At 46.8% G+C, this 23,013-nt stretch overlaps 1 protein-coding gene across 1 annotated transcript in view; it reads left to right on the plus strand.

The window, feature by feature from the left end:
* LOC110185378 (uncharacterized) overlaps nt 1-23,013 on the plus strand; it is a 348,293-nt gene that overhangs the window by 95,448 nt on the left and 229,832 nt on the right. The window contains exon 4 of the mRNA XM_086839423.1: nt 8,977-9,089. Within this exon, the coding sequence (XP_086695549.1) occupies nt 8,977-9,089 (113 nt within the window). The remainder of the gene's footprint in view (nt 1-8,976; nt 9,090-23,013) is intronic.

Raw genomic sequence — 23,013 nt, forward strand, 5'->3', positions numbered from 1 at the left:
AGCACACCAGGTACTTTGCCTGCTGTGTTGTTATCTTGGTTCTTCTGGTGAAGAGCATCAGATCTGTTTTAGTAGAGGTGCTACCTAGTCCACAGGTTTTTGCCAACGTTTCTCAGCGCTCTGTCATTATTCCGCTGATAACGTCAGAATATGATCCTGATACTAGCAGTACCGCGTGATCTGCGTAAGTCACTGATTTGACACCCCCAATATTGAGCTATTTCAATATGCTATGCATGTTTATGAAGGTGTGTCTCTTTTCACTGTCCGTTCGAGGTGATGACCCCTCTCAATACCTAACAAGTTGATAGGCCTCAGTATGGAGTCGGCGTTTACGTTATTGAAAGCGCCTTGAACGACTAAGAAAGCGGCCATCGTGTATGGTTTGTAATTAGTGCCTTCTCGACATGCTGTACAACTTTGTGTAGTGCTGTTTTTGTCGACGTGCCTGTTTGGTATGCATGCTGGCAGTTTCTAAAGATTTCACGGATATAAAATTTAAGTGTGTGAAACTATCATATCGAGATAGTTTTATTTATATTTCTTGTTCGTAAATCCCTACATCGTCTGAAGAGCCAACTTATTGAAAGCCCCTTTCGGCACTTAGGGGCGTTTCCAAAAGCTTTTCAGATAGGGAACAACTGGCTAAAGCTAAGTACTTTAATATCCGAATTTAATAGGTCCAATCTGTACATGTACTCTGACATGGCAACCGCCGTGGACATTTTTTACAGTGCCATGAACTCTTCCTTTTCGTTAGGTGTAAACCTATCCGTTGGTGTCTATGCATGCTGCGCGTCCGATAGTCACAGCGATATTCCCTGCGCATCGATAGTTCCTTCCTAATGTGAAGGAGGTAAGGCTTATCGGCCTGTAATCCTTTGCTAGGATGTGCTACCTTCTGGTGTCGGTATGTGTATCACTTTTAACAAACTTCCTATATGCCTTTTATCCATCAACACCTGCTTTTCTTGGGTGTTTTTTGCATTTCCCCTTTTTTGCCGTCCGAGCTCTGGTTTCCATCTTGCTTTTTAAACTTATTTTGTATGAATTTGCGCTTCCTTAAATTCTTTAAGTTCTTTAGTTTACTACGGTGGGTACTGCTTCTTTGAAAATGTCTCTTTTCAGTACCGGTTTACACATCTTCCCAACCTTATAAGTTTCCTGTGCTATGAAATATGAAAGTTGGCATATTACACTTTTTACAAATTAAATAATTTGTGTTATAAAAAAGTGACGGAGCTATTTCATTTGTTTCCGAGTTCCCCCCGAACTTGTGCCCCGCATTCGCATCGGACCCGAGCACCACAATCGTCTTTATGTCTTCGGCCTTTTGCAGCAGCTTGGGTCATTTAAGCCGAGCCGATCAAAACTCCGCTCCCATCCGCTGCCACGAATCTGGCCACTGCTAAGTCAGGTGCTCTTAGATTGCAACAGAGAAAAGTGTTAAAGTGGTTTTAAATTGCTCTCAACCTACCATTCGAGTGGATGCACAGTTTTGTATATCCTGGGATCCTTAGTCTAGCGAATTGCTCGTCCTTGATCCAAGGCTTCTGTACCAGACCGATGTAGATGTTCTTCTCCCTTAGAAGGATTATGAGATTCGCGCTTAAGATAAACCTGCACCATTTTCGAAATTTTCAACATGATGTCCTTATATAAGTTGGCTTCTAGCTGTAGTATGCAGCGTTGATATACTAGGAGAAGGAACGGCTAGGACGACTTCATCCCCTTTTACGCCTTGAGGATGGTCCTGTCCTCTGTAAGCATATCCGGATTCTGAGCCTTTAGACAGGGGATAACCCTGGCATGGTCAATTTGCCCATTCGCTAACCAGATGTGGGCTCTGGGTCTTCTCTAATCTCCCTGGTGTGCTCTTGTCTAATTTTAAGGCCAGTCCGTGTGTAGCTGATCCTAACCATACAGTTTGCCACAAAGCTTCTGAAAAACCCGTCGTCGCACCTGATTGGGAGGATTTGATGGGATCGGTCGGCATATTAACCAACCTGTCGGTTACCATGTCAGCAAACTTGGCCGCAATGTCCTCCCCCTTCTCCGACAGCAGGCGTCATAATAAGCTTATTTCCCTTGTTGATAGAGTTTGTCGCTCCTGGCTTTCCCTGTGGGTCCGCCGTTTTGTAAGCCTCATATTACGCGGTCTCCGCAAGAAATTTGGCATTGTCTTCGACGTCCCGATGGTCGGTCGTGCCTTTAGTATCATTCTTGGATATTTTTCGAGAATGAAGAGGACCCTATTAACCTTTGATAGCCTTTGATGGTGTGTCAGTTATCCTATTTCTGGGGTGGTGCACAACTGATCCACACCTGTGGATTGCGGAATGCTACTTGCACTCGCCTCGGACCTCGACTAAGCCGAGATGTCACGACTTGACATCGTTGGCTCTTCATCGGTTTCCGACATTGATTGAGATGCCGCGTCCAATCTCGGTCTTAGCATCTTCCCCTCGTCCATCTCTGATAGTGTTTGGTGTTTATACTCTTCCGGGACTTTCGAAGCCTGTCGTTGATTTTGTATCGATCGTTCAAGCCTGGGAGCGCTTAACCAATTTGATTAATTCCACTCACAGAACTATGGAGCTCTAGTCTTCAGCATTCATATATTCATATTAATTGCCAGCTCCGTGTTGTGATTAGTGGTTCATGCTAAATCTCTAAATATTTATAAGGCAAAATTACAAAAACTTCTTGTTTTAGGCAATCTCTGTCCTAGGTCAATATTTCAGTCAGTCGCAATTCAAGTTTGAATTATATTTTAACTTTAAACAAGAAAGGAAGCAAAACTTCGACACGCGCAAGTTTGTATATATTTTATATTAACAGTTTTTTTTTAATGCACAAGGCGTTTTTTGTGCTGCATGAGATATCAGGTTGGGAGGTGCATAAACAAATTTCAATTTATTAAACAAACGCCAAAAGACTACTGTTTCAAGCAATCAAACATCAGTAACTGGCTTTTATTAACAGCAGCAGAACTAGAGAACAAAAATTTGGTAACTTCATATTAATGAGCTTTTGATTACATTGTATATACAAAGAGAAACGGTTCGGGAGATGCGAATTTAAAGAGTTTGACCGAACATTCCGGCCGCCTTGAAAGTATCATCTTTCAACAAGATTGTGATTGTGATGGGGAGTACTGCCAGCTTATGCACTGGTCGGCAGCATACACCAGTGCTAGTTCGAATGTGGGCCACTCGGATTAGCCCATCGTGTCCGGGAATAACGGTCTCAATGCGCCCAATCTTCCATCGCTGAGGAGGAACGTTGTCGTCGTGGATGATAACCATGGTGTTCGCCTTGATGTTTCCCGATGGTGTTGTCCATTTGGTTCGAGCACGTAGTTCTTGTAGATAGTCGAATGACCACCGCCGCCAAAACTCTTGCTTTCTTGCGGTCATGGCGTCGAACCGTTCCAGACTGCTCGCATGTGTTGACGAGACGGGCCTTTCTGGAAGAGAGCAAACAGACTTTCCAACCAAAAAGTGCCCTGGGGTAAGTGCACCAAAATCGTTGGGATCTGGATATAGCGGAGATAACGGACGCGAGTTAAGAATCGCTTCAATTTCGGCGGTTATTGTGCTGAGTTCCTCGAATGTGAATCTTGAATTCATCAACGGTATGTAGAGCAGACCTTTCGCGCTTTTCACCGCCTCTTCCCAAAGGCCTCCAAAGTGAGCAGCTCTGGGAGGGATGAAATGGAACGTTATGAAATCGGTTGTCAAATAAGATGAAATGACCTCTTGCGTGGCCTTGTTTTCAAGAAACTCTCGTAGTTCTTGAAGATGGTTGCCAGCTCCGACGAATTTGGTTCCGTAATCGCAGTAGATGTCTGTTGGGATCGACCGCCGGGCGATCATCCGTTTGAGTGCTGCAAGAAATGCCTTGATGGACAAATCCGGGACGACTTCTATGTGGACTGCTTTAGATGCCAAACAAATAAAGACAGCGAGGTATGACTTGGTTGGATCCTTTCCTCTGATCCGAAGATACATGTTGAATTGTCCGCAGAAGTCGACGCCACACTTCTGAAACGGTTGCTGCGGCAGGACTCGTTCTAGAGGAAGCGATCCCGTGGTTTAGCCTTCTGCAGCGAGCGAAAATGTTGCTGCATGTTGTTGACGATGCTGAATAATGCGCGGCGAAGTTCTTCCGGCGTTAGCGATGGATCGACACCTTTGACTCCTCTTGACAGGTCGGCGAAGCGAAAAACGTATGCGATGTTGCGAAAGCAGCGAGTATATGAACTAATGTGAGTCAACTGTTGAAGAACATGATTGTTGATCACAGTAGTGCTGAATGTGTTCCTACGTTGCTTTGCCTTGAAAGTAGCTGGATCGATATCGATGATTTGCGGTTTGGTTGGCCATTGGGACGATGGCTGTAAACCACATTGATATCTGCCGGGTTGCTAGCACCCGGCACAAATTTCCACTGACCATCTGCGGTCCATTCTTGAATTTCGGAGACTCGATTTCCGACGAAAGCTGAAAGTGTGACTGAGTGCTGTTTTAGCCAGTGTACCACAATTTGCGAGTCCGTCCAAAAATATGCAGAGTATCTTCTGTCCGCTGATGGGGGCCTTAGTTTCACATACAATTGGCCTAGCAAATGTGCTCCGCACAACTCCAGTTTCAGAAGAGATTTTTTCTTAACAGGAGCTACTCTCGACTCTCGACAGATGCACTGCGATAACTCCCGTCGACGTTTCTGACCGTAGATAAAAGCAGCATCCGTAAGCTCTGATCGATGAATCACAAAATCCATGAAGTTAAAGTGATCGAATCTTGTGTTGGAGACAGTAGCGGGGAATCGACAAAATTGAGACAGTTTCGAATGACTCTAGGCATTTGCTCCAGGCCATGTGTATGTTTTCTGGAACGCTCTCGTCCCATGACAGGCCAGCGAGTCAAAGTTCTTGAAGAAGTATTTTTGCGACAACAACAAGCGATGCGAGCAATCCAGTGTATCCATGTGCTGATTCCAGTTCACGCCAAGAGCGCTGGCTAATCCCTCTCCACACGAATTGATTTCCTTAGCTGCGTGATTTTCCATAAATTCAGCGTGGTTTGAATGCCATTTGGTAAGCGGGAAATGTCCTCGTCGAAGAATTCCTGTGACTTGATCCTTGATAATGCGAAGTGTCGCTATGTCGTCTGCACCCGTGAGTAAGTCATCAACATAAAAGGACGTTTTTATGATGGCGGCTCCGATTGGAAAGTCGATTCGGTGGACGTTGGCAAGATGGTTTAGGCTGCGTGTTGCCAAAAATGGGGCTGCTGCTGTTCCGTGGGTCACTGTATTTAGTTAAATGAAATGCTCTCCAAAGGATGTACTGGTATTTGCGATCAACAATGTAGGGATTTACTTGCCCATACATCTTGGTCACATCTGCAGTGATGACGTAACGATAGAGTCTGAACTTTAGAAGCTGTAGGAACAACTCTTCCTGGAGTGTTGGGCCGACGCAGAGCAAATCGTTAAGCGATGTTTGATTTGAAGTCCGACATGAGGCATCAAATACTACCCTGAGCTTGGTAAACTCACTGCTGGGTTTAAGAACGCAGTGATGGGGGATATAATATTGCGGCTCTTTCAATTTAGGATGACTAACTGGGGACATGTGACCCAATTTTTCATACTCTTCCATAAAGTCGCAGTATTGCTGACGAAGCGCTTTCGATAGACGACGTTCCATGTTAAAAAACCGACGACGGGCGATATCAAACGAATCTCCCAATCTGCTTGGGTCATCCTTAAAAAGGGAGTTTGACGACAATTCTTCCAGTGCTGTCGAGGCGAGTGGCCTTTTCGTACTGTTTCTCGCAACTGGAATGTTCCAGGTTCTGCAGTGGTATCGAGTCGACCGCTTCCAGATTGACATCAATTGACCTTGAGTTTAAAAACATGCAAATGGACTTTTATTGATCCGCTTTGTTGAAGTCGTCCAGTCACCACCCAGCCAAATAGAGTTTTCTGCAGCAGCGGCCTCAAGGTCCCAGCCTTATTTGCCCTATTGACAAGGCGTCGAAGAAGGCTTCGGTTCCCAGAAGCATGTCGACGTGACTAGCTTGGTAGAATTTTTCATCAGCGAGAGGCGTGTTTTCTGGCAACTTCCAAGACGAAACGTCAATGGCGAGATCAGGCTGATATGAAATTTGTAGCGTAATACAAAGATCTGCGGAGAGTACGAAAGGTGGCATGCGAGATTTGATAGATGCGGTTGTGCAATATTTAATATCTGTTTGCGAATGGCCGATGCTTCGAATTTGCACTGGTTGTCCTTCCCTTCGTAGGCGAAGCCGTTGTGCAAAATCATCCGTAACGAAGTTCACTTGGGAGCAGGAATCAAGAAGAGCTCTCCCAGGTTTATACGTTCCAAATGCATCCTTTACGAGAACCATCGCAGTGGCAAGTAAAACCTGTGATTTCTGGCCGGAATGTAAGTGGGTTGCGGCTTCCAACGGTGGTGCGGTTGGGACCGGGTGATGCGAGCGAGACACGTTCAGTGAATGGTTGTTGTGCAATAAGGTATGATGTGCCTTGTGGCAGGTGCGACAGCGATTTTTCGATGGGCAGTTTGAGAGTTGGTGACCACTACACAGGCAATTCAGGCAGAGACGATGTAATTTAGCGACGTCAAATCGTGCAATTGGACTGAAGTCCTTAAATTTGTCACAGCTAAGCAATTTGTGCGAGGGTGCCAGGCAGTGTACAAATGGTGCGTTGGTTAGCGAAAACGATGAGTTGTGAGATCTAACTGAGAGACGAGTCGATCTTGACCGCTCGGATCCATGGGGTTGCCCAGAAGACAGGAGAAACTGGCACTGGCGTTCAAGCAGCTGGGTACACAGGATGCAGGACAGTAGAGTGAGATAGTCCAGGGATTCGTTCCATTTTGTTTTGGTCTGTTGGTCGCACTTATCCATGACCACGTAAATGACCATTGCCTCAGAAATTTGGGCATCCGAGCCTAACGATGAAAGGGAACTATACAACGCGGATGCGTTGTCAATTAAGCTGCGGAGCTGTTGGGCATTTCCTGAGCCAGCTGGCTGCAGTTTAAAAATGGAAGCGATCGTTTCGACGAAGATTAGCGCAGGCTTGTTATACCGATCCTTCAACTTTTCCAAAGCCTTTACATAATTTTCTCCAGTGACTGGGAAGGCTGCGACAGCTTCCAATGCAGGTCCCCTTAAACAATTGCTGAGATGTTTAAATTTGTCTATATTCGAGATTTGCTCACGGTTCACTAGTTGCAGGAACGATGAGATGAAGTTCTTATAGTCCGTGTGATTTTCGTCGTAGCTAGGCAGTGCCAACCTTGTCAGTCGAGACGGCGCACTGTAGCTTGGTGCCGCGAGATGGTCGAGCACTGTGCTGTGCAGTTCTTCTCCAAGAAGTTGCTGAATTGACAATTTTGTGGTTATGTAACTGTCCTCCAGGTCGGCACGACCATTATCTGCGAGCTCCAAAGTTTCAATTTCTAACTGCACGGAGAGGGCTTGCTTAAAGTAGGACTCCAAGATTCCCAAGCGGCACTGAAGTTCAGCTGGCGATTTCCTCTTTTCTTCTTGCTTGGTATCGACCATTCCCTTTATGCGTGTAATATTTCTTTTAATGTTCGAGCGCTGCCGTTTAAGTGTTTTCAACGTAGTTGTTGCCATTGCTGCGACAAGAGTGCAAGTGCCGAAAAGCTTGAGTTAAAGCGCAGCAACAAGACTTTGCAAGAGCGAAGCGGTGACGAAAAGTGGCGAACTGGAAATTCCGAGGCGTGGCTCCAAAGGTAGCAAAGATAACTCGAAAACTGTACCAGCGGCTGCAGTTCGCGAATCAAACAAAAACAACAATTCGTTGGGCGGAATAACGGAGCGAAGGAAACTGAGCGATCGACGACGACGTTCAAGGGCTACACGCACACATACCAACGACGAGACATGCGAAGAATAATAGCGAATAGTTCCGTTGTGTGAACGTGTCGTTGGCGATAGAAATTTGCGAGTAGTTGACTTTATTTGTATATTTATTATAAACTTGCGATGGTGCACTGGTGGGGTTTCAGTGTTCACTATGAATGCGATTATTACGATGTTGAGTTGTGATGAGCGGGTCAAGCCAATGATTTGCGGGTGATAAGTCGACAATTGTCTATTAGTCAAAAAATTGTTAATAATTTGTTTATACAAGCCCCACGTTGGGCGCCAAAATGTTTAATGCACAAAGCGTTTTTTGTGCTGCATGAGATATCAGGTTGGGAGGTGCATAAACTAATTTCAATTTATTAAACGAAGGCCAAAAGACAACCGTTTCAGCAATCTAACAACAGCAACTGGCTTTTTTTAACAGCTGCAGAACTAGAGAACAGAGCTTTGGTAGCTTCATGTTAATGAGCTTTTGTTTACATTGTATATTCAAAGAGAAACGATTCGGGAGATGCGAATTTAAAGAGTTTGACCGAACAGTTTTCCTTTTCCTTTATAGTGTTGTCTGGTTTAAAAAAAATAAAAATAAAATCAAAATTCTAGTATTATAAAAAATGACTCCATTTTAAACTAAATAAAAATATGTTGAATGTTTGGCAACTTTAGTCGTTTGATCCAACCTGTTCCGATTTGTATACTAGTGAGAGTATATTGAAGACCAACTGCAAAGTTTTATTCAGATAGCCTTAAAACTGAGGTACTAATTCGCGTAAAAAATGACAGATGTCAGAAGCTCAGACGGACAGTCGTACAGTCGGTAAGTCGGACAGATGGCCAGACATCCATCACTAGACCAAATCGGTTGTTGTTGCTAATGAAAAATATAAATACCTTATGGATCGGGAATGTTTTCTACAATTCCTTTAAAATTCGAAGTAAAATTATAATACCCTGCAAAGAGTATAAAAATCCCAAGAACAGCTAAGATCAGCTTCATATTTTTGTAAATAATGCATAATATGTCTTACACTTATAGGTAGCGACAGCTCTAAGGGAAATGAGACGAGTAGATGAGGAAATGAAAAAGCGAGATAACGGTTTTGATGAGACTATTGATGTCGATACAAGCGCTTTATCACATTGCGAGAGGTAAGAGATAAGTACATGAAGTCTATAAACTATTTTTAAAAGTAACAATATTTTAAATACAAATAAAAAATTTTTTAAAATTTTATAAATTGATTTTGAATAGCTAGAACAGTACTTTAATTTTCATTTTAAAAACAATCCTTAAAAAAGTTAGAGCCCCTCTTATATGACAAATGTATAAATCAAAAATACCGCAGAGTATGTGTGTAGGGGGCGATTGTGCCGCTAAGGATCCTTCGGGTGAAGCCAAAAATCCCACGTCCCGAAATGAAGAATTTACCCGTTGGGGGTAGAAAACAAAAGTCGGGTGCTTCGTGGGTCTCGCTTCAGTGCGTCAGCTTTATCGCTGCATACATAGTACTTATCTTAAATCTTAGATCCGCGCTCCCGACCGATAAGCTATGCTTAACAGTCCGAGGGCGGGCCCGACGAGTGCTGCGCGATCTAGCCGATCCTTAGCTCGCTTAGCAGCGAACGAAGCTCGGAAACTTGGGAGCGGTCGATCGCGAATACCGAAGAGAGGAGAGCGAGAGGACTTAGATTAGCTCGATGAGCAGTGCGCGAAGGGCCGACATGCGAGAGTGCACGTTTTCTTGGGGAACTCCAGCCTTAATAAGCCTTTGAGAGGATCGGGTTCCATCCTGGAATGTGTAGTCAAAGAGAAAGCTCCTGATAATTTCGAATAGTAGCGGGATAATTAACGGATTGAGCGTGCAAAATAGCCCTGCATCTCACACCTTATTAAACGCCTGTTGTATGTCTACATAGGCAGCCACCCAGTATTGCTTTAAGCTGTCAAATAATTCTTTGCAAAATGCAAACAGGAGTTGAAAAGATTCCTACTGTTCACGTCAGGAGGCCCTTCGTGGCGGCCGTGGCGCCTCCTCTGTCCACCGAGCTTCCAAAGCTTAGCTGCTCATACGCTCCGGCAGGTCGGCCCTTCGCGCACTGCTCTTCGGGCTAATCTACGTGCTCCCGCTCTCCTCTCTTCGATCTTCCCGACCGCACGCTCCCGAATTTCCGAGCATCGCTCGCTGCTAAGCGAGCTGAGGGACGACTAGTTCGCGCTCCACTTCTCGGGACCGCTCTCGCACTGTTAAGCTTAGCTTCTCGGTCTGGAACGCAGCCCTTATGTTTAAGCTAATTAGTTCTATGTATGAAGCGAAATAAAGCTGTCGCTCTGAAGCGAGCTCCACGACGCCTACACATCACAACACATTTGGTCCTTTGAGCAGGATTCGGATATCCGTCCGTCCTTTTACCGGCAGGTGCCGGTGATTTTTCCGCTAAAGATAAGTACATGCTTTCTTCCGTCTAACTGTCGGTCTTCAGCAGTGGGCCGAATATTAAATTTCGCTAGCCCGGCTGCAAGATTTGTTGTTTTTCTTCGTGTCAACTCCTAGTCCTAGTTTTCCTAACCCAACTGCAGAATTTCATATTTATCTGCTTCTCAGACCGCCAGACTTCTCACCGTTTCTTTCGGTTTCCCATTGTCCATCCACTTGCCAACGGTCGAGGCCTATGTGCAGTCACATACACACACACGCATTCTAAGCTTGTGCACATATTTCCGTACAGGAAAAAAATTCTCCGTGAACAGTGAAATTGTGTTGCGAAAAAACAGGCATAATTAATATCAGCCGGTGCGCGCTTGTTTCCGCAATTTCCCCTGTTCGCCGAACAGTCCTCCGCTGCCGCGATATTTTTTCTATTTTTTTGTGCTGTATCCATACACATTTTTCTGTTCGCGCAATTAAATACAGTCAATTTCTTGACCCTCTACTGTGCCAATACATGCCCTTACACTTTGTTACTGTTCACGTCAGAAGGCCCTTCGCGGCGGCCGCGGCGCCGCCTCTGTCCACCGAGCCTCCAAAGCTTTGGCCGCTCTTGCACTCCCGCAAGTCGGCTCTTCGCGCACTGCTCATCTGCACTGTTCGATGTTTGCGAACGCCCGCTCCCGAGTTCCCGAGCTTCGCTCGCTGCTAAGCGAGCTGAGGGACGGCTAGTTCGCGCTCCACTTCTCGGGCCCGTTCTCGCACTGTTAAGCGTAGCTTATCGGTCGGGAGCGCGGCCCTTACATTTAAGCTATTTAGTACTATGTATGCAGCGAAATAAAGCTGACGATTTTTGAATTGCCCACGACGCCCCCGCCTTACTCTTCACCTTCGTTTTCACTTGGGCTACATTTTCCAATACAGGATTTTCAGCGGCAGGATCGCCCCCTCCATTTCAGTTACAATTTACATGCATGCCCATATGTATTTTTTCCAATATATTTCCGGCGTCCTATTTCAGGAACTAATCCCGATAATATTAATTAAAAAATCAAACTGAGTTAAACAATCACCAACAAAACCCAAACGCGAGTGTTTTTTAATTGTCTTCAACTAAGCCGCCGCAGCAACCGTGTTTTTGTTGCCATTTAGTTCTTTAAGTCCGCACAAACGCGACCAAAAACGGATGTTTTTAAATTCCACTTTTCCGGCGTTGAAATAATTAAACATCTGCGGCTGATAACTTAAAAAATTAACAAATAGTTCATTATCCACCAAGAAATCCAGAATTTTAATTTAATTAATTAATTTAATTTTAATTAATTTATAATTTAATAAATTTTTTAAATTTAATTAATTTAAATTTTTTCAACTCAGCCGCCGCAGCGCTTTTGCTTTTTGGTTCTGTTGAGTCCCGCACATACGCACTGCTTTGCCGACGGCATAACCCAATAAGTTTTTCTCCCGAACCGAAGCCAAAGGTTTATTTCGACCATTTCAGATCCGTGATAAATAAATTTGACAACTTTCCTAAATCAGTATTTAATTAAAATTTAATTTATTACGGGATACGTCCACAACTCGTGGCCAATTTTCTGAGCGAAATATATTAGAAAACCTTTTTGTATCTTTTTGTATCTTATATATATCTATATATATAAAAATGCTCTGTTCGTGTCTACTTCCTTCATAGACTTGAAAAGTTCTGAACCGTTTAAGCCCAAATTTTGACAGAACATGCGTTGAGGTTCCAGCTCGGTTATTGTCTACTTTTGATGTTGATAGCTTATCTGCGGTTGCGAGTATATCAATTTTTTTTGCGTTTCCCCGTGCCCCTACTGCTGCGCCCCTTACAGCTGAATCGAAGCATTTCCTGTCAAACATTCAAAACATATTGAAAGAAGAAACTTGAAAAGTTTTGAACCGTTTAAGCCCAAATTTTTACAAAACATGCGTTGAGGTTCCAGCTCGGTTATTGTCTACTTTTCATGTTGATAGCTTATCTGCATTTGCGAATATATCAGTTTTTTTTTCGCGTTTCCCCGTGCCCCTACTGCTGCGCCCTCTACAGGCAGCCAAAACATATTGAAAGAAGAAATTTGAGATAAAAATTGTATTGTTTTGTTCAGGTTCAGTAAGAAACGAAGTCAAGCCACCCAAGAAGTCGAGTTTGGGTCGTCGTACTCGCAATACAGAAGCAAAAAGACGTAAGATTAGGAATATGACTGACGAAGAACGGGCCTCCATCCGAGAGACTGAGCTGCTGAAAGCAATGCAGATGCACAACGAGGAATCAGCAGAAAGACGAGCAGATAGGCTTGAGAGAAAACGATTGAGAGTTAGGCAGTCGCATTCCGAAGCAATCGATTTGATTCACTCTCAAAATAATGAACGCGACAGGGCAAGGGTAGCTGAAGCGCGTTTACAGCTTGCAGCAGATCAAAACCTGCAATACAATCGTCTTGCATTCAGATATAATTCAACTGTTGATTACAGCTCGAATCGCAATGTCGTTATTGGCCGGATGCATCAGGTCTGCATATACTGTCAGGCTCCTTCGATTGAATCAGACGAAACTTCGGTCCGAGGAATATATCCATTTGCGGGATGCTGTGATGAATGACCGTAATACAACCAACGTTGGAAAGCTCACGATTTTGCCATCCTCATACATAGGTAGTCCACGCCACATGCATGAATATGCTCAAGATGCCATGGCATATGTTCGTTGCTACGGCCGTCCAGATTTATTTATCACCTTCACATGCAATCCAGCTTGGGACGAGATAGTACAGCTGTTATTTCCTGTACAATCATATAGGGATAGGCATGACATCACAGCCCGTGTTTTCAGACAAAAGCTTAAGTCACTAATGGATTTCATTGTGAAACATGGAGTTTTTGGATCTGTGCGGTGCTGGATATATTCAGTAGAATGGCAGAAGAGAGGATTGCCGCATGCGCACATACTGATTTGGCTGTATGATAAAATTACTCCAGACGAAATTGACAAAGTGATATGCGCTGAGATGCCACGGGCAGAGGTTGATACGGATTTGCATGCAGTTGTCATCAAGAACATGATCCATGGCCCATGTGGTACCTTCAACCCAAGTTCACCATGCATGGTAGACGGGAAGTGTTCCAAGCGATATCCTCGAGCATTTGCAGTCAACACCGTAACAGGGGACGATGGATATCCTCTGTATATGAGACGGTCAACTGAAGATGGCGGAAAGGTAGACAATCCTTGGGTGGTTCCATACTCACCCCTATTGTCAAAATCATACAAAGCGCACATCAACGTAGAATATTGCAATTCCGCGAAATCGGCAGAAAATGGTGACAGCAATGGAGTACGAGTTGTCGATGGAATCTCTCAATACCAGTCTGGAAGATACATAAGCAGCAACGAGGCTGCATGGCGAAGTTTTTCGTTCCCAATTCATGAACGCTATCCAGCTGTAGTTCACTTGGCAGTCAATTTGGAGAATGGTCAACGTGTCTATTTCACAGAACTAAATGTGCAAGAAAGAGTCCTGAATCCGCCTACGACAACTATGACTGCCTTCTTCACCTTATGCCAGGAAGATGCTTTTGCCAGAACCTTGATGTATTCAGAAGTGCCCTCTGAACCACAATATGCCACAGAGAAACGTGGCAGGGTACAGCTAGTATACATATATATACATATATAAATATATACATATATAAATATATACATATATAAATATATATATACATATGTACATGAACATGTATGTAATTGTGTATTCCTCCGTTTTTTACGTCTTTGAATAAGGGAAGCATGTGTGTATGTGTTTTTTATATTCGACTTTATTCCTTTTATTTTAGATTAGAAACAACACCTAAAGTAACATAAATGCTTAAAACTAGGAACGAGGCAAGGACCCATATTGTTCGGTACGGCCGCAAAGCAATGCTTCGCACAATAGTAGGCCTCTTATCCCGCCCGCTCCCTTCTACCCCTCTCCAGCACTCTGAGAGCCTTCAGCACCTTAGCCGAGAAAGTTGCTGTCGCTTCCCACATCCTGGGAGTCTCCATCATCAGCGGCACCAGCGTGTCCACCCTGATCTCCGCTCCTGCTACCTCCTCCAGGGCGGCCCTCTCATCGTCGAATCGGCGGCATTCAAACACTATGTGGTGCACATCCTCCGCAACTCCAGGTCCGCACTCCGGGCAACCATCCTCGTCGTCATGGCCGAACCTCTTGAGGTAGCTACGGAAGCAACCATGCCCGCTCAAAACCTGGGTCAGGTAGAAATCCACCTGCCCATGCTTCCGCTCCATCCATGCCACTAGATTGGGGATTAGCCTGTGCGTCCACCGCCCTTTGGAGGAGGCGTCCCACTTCGCCTGCCAGCTCTCGTAGCTCCTTCCTCTGGCCGCGCTTTTCGCCTCGGCCTTGGCTCCACCTCCTGGTCCTTCGTGTTTTCGCAGCGCACAGCGAATCTCCGTCTTCTCACGGACCAGCTCCCTCAGGGGGACCATGCCGGCTATCACCAGAACGGCGTCGTCCGAGACTGTCCTGAATACGCTTGCCACCCTAACAGCGCACAGTCTGTAAGTAGCCTATACGCCCCGCATGTACGATTTCGTCTCGGCTGCTTCTGCCCACACCGGCGCCGCATTCAAGATTTGGGAAGTTACGACGCTCGTCAGCAGCTTTCTGGTGATCTGTTTGGGCCCTCTAGTGTTGAGCAGTATGCGGGCGAGACTTCCTGCCGTCCCGCTGGCCTTTTTCTGGGCATACTCCAGGTGCTCCCTGAATGACAGCCGTGTGTCGATTAGGACGCCGAGGTATTTGATCGCCCTCTGCGATCTGATTAGGCTCCACTGACCCGGATCTCGGCCGTTTCCACCGCTTTCCTGCTCGAGATCATCCGTTTTGTGCGCCGCTAGTTCCAGGCCAGCGCTCATAAGCCATGCCTCGATCGATCCGATCGCTTCGTTCTCCAAGTCTTCCGCAGCGGTACGCTCCTTGGCGGTTACGACCACTGCCACGTCGTCGGCAAACCCGACGACAGTAGTGCCACTGGGCATAGGGAGTCGCAGAACCCCGTCGTACATGGTGTTCCAGAGCAAGGGTCCCAAAACGGAGCCCTGGGGGACTCCGGCAGAGACTTCGTACGCTCTGGAACCCATAGCTGACGCCACTAAGAGCACTCTCTCACTAAAGTAGCTCCTTACAACTTTAAGTAAGTACCCTGGGATATTCAGGGCGACGAGGGACTCCAAGGTTCGGTTCCAGTCCGCGGTGTTGAAGTCGTTCGGTCCCTCTTTGCGGCTCTTATGGCCACCTTGAGGGCCTTTCTCGCAATTCCATAGCTCGCGGAGAGCCGCACGCACAAGTCAGCTGCCTGCGGGCTCGATGGCAGGTGGATCGCAGATCGGCGATCTAGTCGCTCCATCAGAAGACTGGCCTGCGACTTCCTCGAATCGACCCTCTCAGCCGCATGCTCTGGTCGCATGCATGCTCCAGCGCTGCTGCCACATGATTTGCCGTCCCTTCGGCTCCACCCAACGCATTAGTAAAAGTCCGGATGCACAGCGTGTCCGGCCGGTATGCTTTTGCGGGCCGCAGAGCCGAACGGGTACCTACCTCAGGTACTCCGACGGAGCACAGGATTGCCTCTTGGTCGCTCCCGGTGTAGGCATCCCTAACCTCCCATTTGGCAGAGTGGGAGATTGCTCTGCTCGTAAATGTGAGGTCGATGACAGAGGTGGCTCCCGTTCTGACAAACGTGTGCCGCCCCCCGTTATTTAGGAGGACGACGTCTGTCGCGGCCAAAGCCTCCAGCACCACGCGTCCTCTGGCGTTGGTCAGGACCGATCCCCACTCCTGAGCCCAAGCATTGAAGTCGCCTCCGACTATGGCGTTGGCCCTTCCACGTAGGTCACTGCTGAGGTCCTCAAGGATCCTGCTGAACGTCTCCAGCGGGAGGCTAGGCGCCAGATAGCAGCTATAGATTTGGAAGCCGCCAACATCCGCCCTCACGAATCCATCTGCTGCCAGGATGTTGGACATTTGCCGCAGGCCGTCGCCACAGAGCCACAAGGCCGCCTTGCCAGTGCGGTCCTTGGCCCACTCTCCTCCCTCTCTAACCCTGTAGGGCTCGCTGATTATGGCCACATCCGCCCCTACCTCGCGCACCGTCTGCGTCAGCAGATCCTGCGCAGCGCTACAGTTGTGCAGGTTGAGCTGGATCAGCTGCATTCGGGTCTTAAACGGACGAGCCCGCCATTTGTGCCCGGAATCCTTTTTCTGCTCGGCTGGTGGTTCGCCTCTCCAGGGCTGACTCCTCTGCCGGAAATGCAGGCAGCAGCCATGTGGCCTGCTTTGCCACACTTGATGCAGCAACCGCTTTTGTCCACCAGGCTCTTACACCTGATGGCGATGTGCCCAAGTTCCAGGGATCTAAAGGGGGGCCCTCGCGTTCTCGGACTCTACACCGGGTCCATCCTATGCGGACCTCGCCTCGCCGCCTAACCTCCGACGCCAAAGAGCTAGGCAGGCTGAGGACCGCCGTTTTAGTTTTCCTATACCCGGGGCGGAGGCTTCGGATCCTCACTGCAGCTTCACTCAGCTGGTATTGGTCTGAGAAGGCTGTGCGGATCTCGCTCTCTGTCGTGATCTCGTCAAGGTTGCGAATCTCGAAGACGCAGACCTTCGACTCTTCCGTCAGCGCTCGCACTTCGGCCTCGTCGCCGAGGACCTGAGAGATGCTGTCCCTCATGGACTCGGCACTCTCGTGACTCCCTCTGGCTACCTCCAGGAGCAAGTTGCCCCTGGCCGTCCTACGCACCTTGCTGACTGACCCTCCGAGGTTGGTCAGCTTGCTGTCCTCCCTTCTAGTGACCAGCGCCAGGATCTCGTTGTAGCTTTTTCCCGGTGTCTCTACTATCACCGTGTCGGGCGAGCTTCGCGGGTCTCTCCGAGTGTACGGCTCCCTGGGCTCCTCAGGTCCTTCGGCCGCCAGCTCTATAAAAGATTTCAGCTTCCACATCTCGTTAATCATCGACTTCATGGCGATATTGATGTGGCGAACCTGCTTCTCGTGAACAAGGCTGTGGAGCTCGTCCAGCAGCTTTCCGAGCCTGCAGGCGCTCTCTGTGCGCGTAAGCGCCCGCTCCTTGTCCTCCTCGGTGTCGGATGGTAGCTTTGCTGCTTTTAGGAAGCGTGCCCCTGGGACCGCTCACCGGGCTGGCCGGGTCCCTGCCTCTCTTGGCCGAGTCCGCGGGATCGCCGGTTTTACTCCTCGCCGGCGCCGGGGACGCCGCGAGGGGTGGGGATCGGGCCATCAAGTTGCTCTTCCTGAATGCAGCAGGATCACCCTTGCCCATTACCGTCTCCTGGCTTGGTGCAGTACCTACCGAGGCGGCCAAGTCAGCCACCGCCACGACGGGGTATGATGGAGTGTTGGGTAGGGCCTCCAGAATCCTTGCCCTAGCCGTGGGTTTCCCCACGGGTGGATTTCCACTTTTGTGGCTGCCACCTGGAGTATTTATGTTATATCCGAAATTCCAATAAAGGGTGCATTGTCGCCCAATGCAAGGCTGCATTTTATACCTTCTGCCAGGTTCTTTGGCTGCCGGCCACTATGGCACAGGCGCAGACCAGGTCAGACGCTACCTGGGTTTGGAATTTATGTGCAGCTTACGCCTGCTGCCAGGCATGTTCCACCGCCGGCCACTAAGGCACCGACGCGGATCTCGCAGCCGCCCATTTTGGGATCGACGCTGCTAGAGGGTTGGGTAGGACAGACAAAACGGCCAGTGCACTTTCGAGGTCCCACGTTGGCCAGGAGTTTCCCCGTGACTGAACAGGTGGGAGTTATACCGCTCCTGCTCGGTCACCAGAGCCCCATTTGGAAAGATGTGCCGCGTAGCGGTGGGGTTTGGATCCTTGACCTTTACCACCCTCCGGCCTCCCAGTGCAGCCTAGGGCTCGGGTTTCAACCACTCCCCCTCACCTATTGCCAAGGCTCAAGAGCAGCAGCCCAAGAATGTATGCTACCTCCAGCATATGCAGAGCAGACGTGGGTGTCGCAACATGGAGCTTTCTACAGCGTGAGAAAGGGCTTGGGCAAAGGGCTTGACAGCGCCACCTGCCGTTCGAGTAGCCCGACGCCACAAGAGGCAGCGGGGGGCTGCCAGACCGGGTAGGTTCCTGACTCTCCTTAACACTAGACGCAGCTGATCTCGCCAACAGCTGACGTGACTAGCGAAAACTGCGGGGGCAGCCACGTTTACCTCGGGAGAGGTAACTCGAGAAAACAACAGAGGCAAAAACAAGACACGACGAACGTCGGGGGAAATGCTCTCACCACTCTCTCCGTCGACTCAGATCATTGGAATCCGAGGTTGGGTTTTCCGGATCCTCCGCGGACGCCTGGGACCCGACGCTGCAAGTGAGTAACGCCGCCAGCTTTACGCAGCCTGCCGGAGCCCCTTTGCGCAGGGGACACTGCCGCAACCCACGCACCACACACAATTTGCGGGAGCACCACCAACCAACCAACCGTACTCGCGATTTGCACAACCGACTTTTGTGTGTGTATGCATATGTGTGCGTATATGTGTGTGTATTTGTGTGCGTATGTGCGTGTGTATATGTATGTGTGCGGATCTTTGCGCAGTTTTAATTTCTATTGCCTTTGGTTAGGGTTCCACATGTCAAATAATATGATGCAATCATGGATCAACACGTATGTAGGTATATATGTATGTATATGCATGTATCTATATATATTAAAATGCTCTGTTCGTGTCTACATCCTTCATAGACTTGAAAAGTTCTGAACCGTTTACACCCAAATTTTTACACAACATGCGGTGGTTCCAGCTCGATTATTGTCTAATTTTGATGTTGTTTATCTGCGGTTGCGAATATATCAATTTTTTCGCGTTTCCCCGTGCCCCTACTGCTACCTAAGATTACGAATATGACTGACGAAGAACGGGCCTCCATCCGAGAGACTGAGCGGCTGAGAGCAATGCAGATGCACAACGAGGAATCAGCAGAAAGACGAGCAGATAGGCTTGAGAGAAAACAATTGAGAGTTAGGCAGTCGCGTTCTGCAGCATTTGATTTGATTCACTCTCAAAATAATGAACGTGACAGGGCAAGGGTAGCTGAAGCGCGTTTACAGCTTGCAGCAGATCAAAACCTGCAATACAATCGTCTTGCAATGTCGTTATTGGCCGGATGCATCAGGTCTGCATATACTGTCAGGCTCCTTCGATTGAATCAGACGAAACTTCGGTCCGAGGAATATATCCATTTGCGGGATGCTGTGATGAATGACCGTAATACAACCAACGTTGGAAAGCTCACGATTTTGCCATCCTCATACATAGGTAGTCCACGCCACATGCAGGAATATGCTCAAGATGCCCAGGCATATGTTCGTTGCTACGGCCGTCCAGACTTATTTATCACCTTCACATGCAATCCAGCTTGGGACGAGATAGTACAGCTGTTATTTCCTGGACAATCATATAGGGATAGGCATGACATCACAGCCCGTGTTTTCATACAAAAGCTCAAGTCACTGATGGATTTCATTGTGAAACATGGAGTTTTTGGATCTGTGCGGTGCTGGATGTATTCAGTAGAATGGCAGAAGAGAGGATTGCCGCATGCGCACATACTGATTTGGCTGTATGATAAAATTACTCCAGACGAAATCGACAATGTTATATGCGCTGATATTCCACGGGCCGAGGTTGATACGGATTTGCATGCAGTTGTCATCAAGAACATGATCCATGGCCCATGTGGTACCTTCAACCCAAGTTCACCATGCATGGTAGACGGGAAGTGTTCCAAGCGATATCCTCGAGCATTTGCAGTCAACACCGTAACAGGGGACGATGGATATCCTCTGTATAGGAGACGGTCAACTGAAGATGGAGGGACTTCGGCAAATTTAAACATGAGAATTGGTGATATTGAGGTAGACAATCGTTGGGTGGTTCCATACTCACCACTATTGTCAAAATCATATAAAGCGCACATCAACGTAGAATATTGCAATTCCGCGAAATCGATTAAATATAACCGCAAGTACGTGAATAAAGGCAGCGATATGGCAGTTTTTGGTGTTCAGGCAGAAAATGGTGACAGCAATGGAGTACGAGTTGTCGATGAAATCTCTCAATACCAGGCTGGAAGATACATAAGCAGCAACGAGGCTGCATGGCTAATTTTTTCGTTCCCAATTCATGACCGCTATCCAGCTGTAGTTCACTTGGCAGTCAATTTGGAGAATGGTCAACGTGTCTATTTCACAGAACTTAATGTGCAAGAAAGAGTCCTGAATCCGCCTACAACAACTCTGACTGCCTTCTTCACCTTATGCCAGGAAGATGCTTTTGTCATAACCTTGATGTATTCAGAAGTGCCCTCTTAACCACAATATGCCACAGAGAAACGGGGCAGGGTACAGCTAACTAAGCCAAAAATGCATTATTTTCAATTCAGAAAGCGGTTTTGTGTTTTTTTTTTATTGGGTTATCAAATCTGCTTTTTGAGTTTTAAAATTAACGAATATTAAATTGTTGTCAAAATTTGACGATTTAAAAATATACAATCTATATATATAAAAATGCTCTGTTCGTGTCTACTTCCTTTATAGACTTGAAAAGTTCTGAACCGTTTAAGCCCAAATTTTGACACAACATGCGTTGTGGTTCCAGCTCGGTTATTGTCTACTGATGTTGATAGCTTATCTGCGTTTGCGAATATATCAGTTTTTTCGCGTTTCCCAGTGCCCCTACTGCTGCGCCCTCTACAGGCAGCCAGCTGAATCGAAGCATTTCCTGTCAAACATTCAAAACATTTTGAAAGAAGAAATTGGAGATTACAATTTTATTTTTTATTATTATTATTTTGTTCAGGTTCAGTAAGAAACGAAGTCATGCCACCCAAGAAGTCGAGTTTGGGTCGTCGTACTCGCAATACAGAGCAAAAAGTCGTAAGATTACGAATATTACTGAAGAAGAACGGGCCTCCATCCAAGAGACTGAGCGGCTGAGAGCAATGCAGATGCACAACGCATTATCAGCAGAAAGACGAGCAGAAAGGCTTGAGGGAAAACGATTGAGAGTTAGGCAGTCGCGTTCTGCAGCAATCGATTTGATTCACTCTCAAAATAATGAACGCGACAGGGCAAGGGTAGCTGAAGCTTGGATGCTCCAGGAGGAACGGGGAAAACATTCCTCATTACATTGATTCTGGCTACGGTTCGAGCTAACAAGGACATAGCTTTAGCTCTTGCTTCATCTGGACATTGGGAACGGAAAGCTGCCAGTCAATGAGACGTCGAGAAAAATGGTATTGCCCGAGAATTTCTGTAATTTAGTTACATCGAAGGAAGGACTTATCCAAAAAGTGTTCCCCGATATCCGAATAAATTATAGGAATCACGATTGGCTCAGTGGACGAGCGATTCTCGCTGCCAAGAACAAAGATGTATACCAGCTCAATCATGTAATCCAGTCCAGCATAGAAACTGACGAAATTACATATAAGTCGGTAGACCCCGTTGTGGAGGCAGAGGAAGCAGTTAATTACCCTACGGAATTTCTTCACTTGATCTGCCTGGAATGCCACCACACATATTGAAATTAAAAATAGGTGTGCCGATTATCATGCTCCGAAATATAAATCAGCCGAAACTCTGCAACGGTACGCGACTCGCAGTCAAAAAATTTATGAACAACGTAGTAGAAGCAACGATCATAACTGGTCCTTTCAAAGGTGAAGATGTCCTCATTCCTAGGATTCCTCTGATCCCGACTGATACACCGTTTCAGTTCAAGAGATTGCAGTTTCCCATTCGTTTGGCGTTCGCAATGACCATTAATAAAGCTCAAAGACAATCTCTGGAGTTGTGTGGTCTAGATTTGGATGCAGATTGTTTTTCACACGGACAATTATATGTTGCGTGTTCCCGTGTCGGAAACCAGATAGTCTTTATATTTACGCGGAGAATGGAGAAACGAAGAATTTTGTATACCAACAAGTATTACAGAATTAAATGAATTTGAAAATTATTCTTTTTTTTTACTTATTTCTAATGCGTGCAACCACAATATGCCACAGAGAAACGTGGCAGGGTACAGCTATATAAATTAATAAGATATAGTCCGACGAAAATTTGTCATATGCAATATCCACTTCGACACGGATTATTCTTGGTGTTGTAGAGTTGGGGCAACAGGCCCTTTGGTTTCTTCTAGCCGGCTGGCCGTAGATTTCCCAATGATGAATTAGGAAGATTATGTTGGGAGGGTGACTGCCCTCCTTTTACCCGCTGGCCTAGGGACACAGACAGGTGATGAATAATAAAGTTTTAACGACAATTAGTCGGAGTGTAATTTTATGAGCAGTGGCTCTTTATTCAATGAATGTCAAATCAGAACTGAACTTAAGAACTAACAAAAGCGGGACTCATAGCGGCCACTCCAATGGGCAGTGCTTTTCGGCTGTGCACGAACTTTCGGCCAGACGCTGGGTCAGCAATTTAAAAATCCTCCGCGTATGGCGTTCCCTACCTTTAACGCCGCTCCCAAGAAGTCTAAACTCCTAGCTACTCTGTGGTGGATGCTCAGTGACTCG

The sequence above is a fragment of the Drosophila serrata genome, unplaced genomic scaffold (assembly GCF_035046125.1).
Source record: "Drosophila serrata isolate PLE 108 unplaced genomic scaffold, ASM3504612v1 contig_373, whole genome shotgun sequence".
Classification (NCBI taxonomy): domain Eukaryota; kingdom Metazoa; phylum Arthropoda; class Insecta; order Diptera; family Drosophilidae; genus Drosophila; species Drosophila serrata.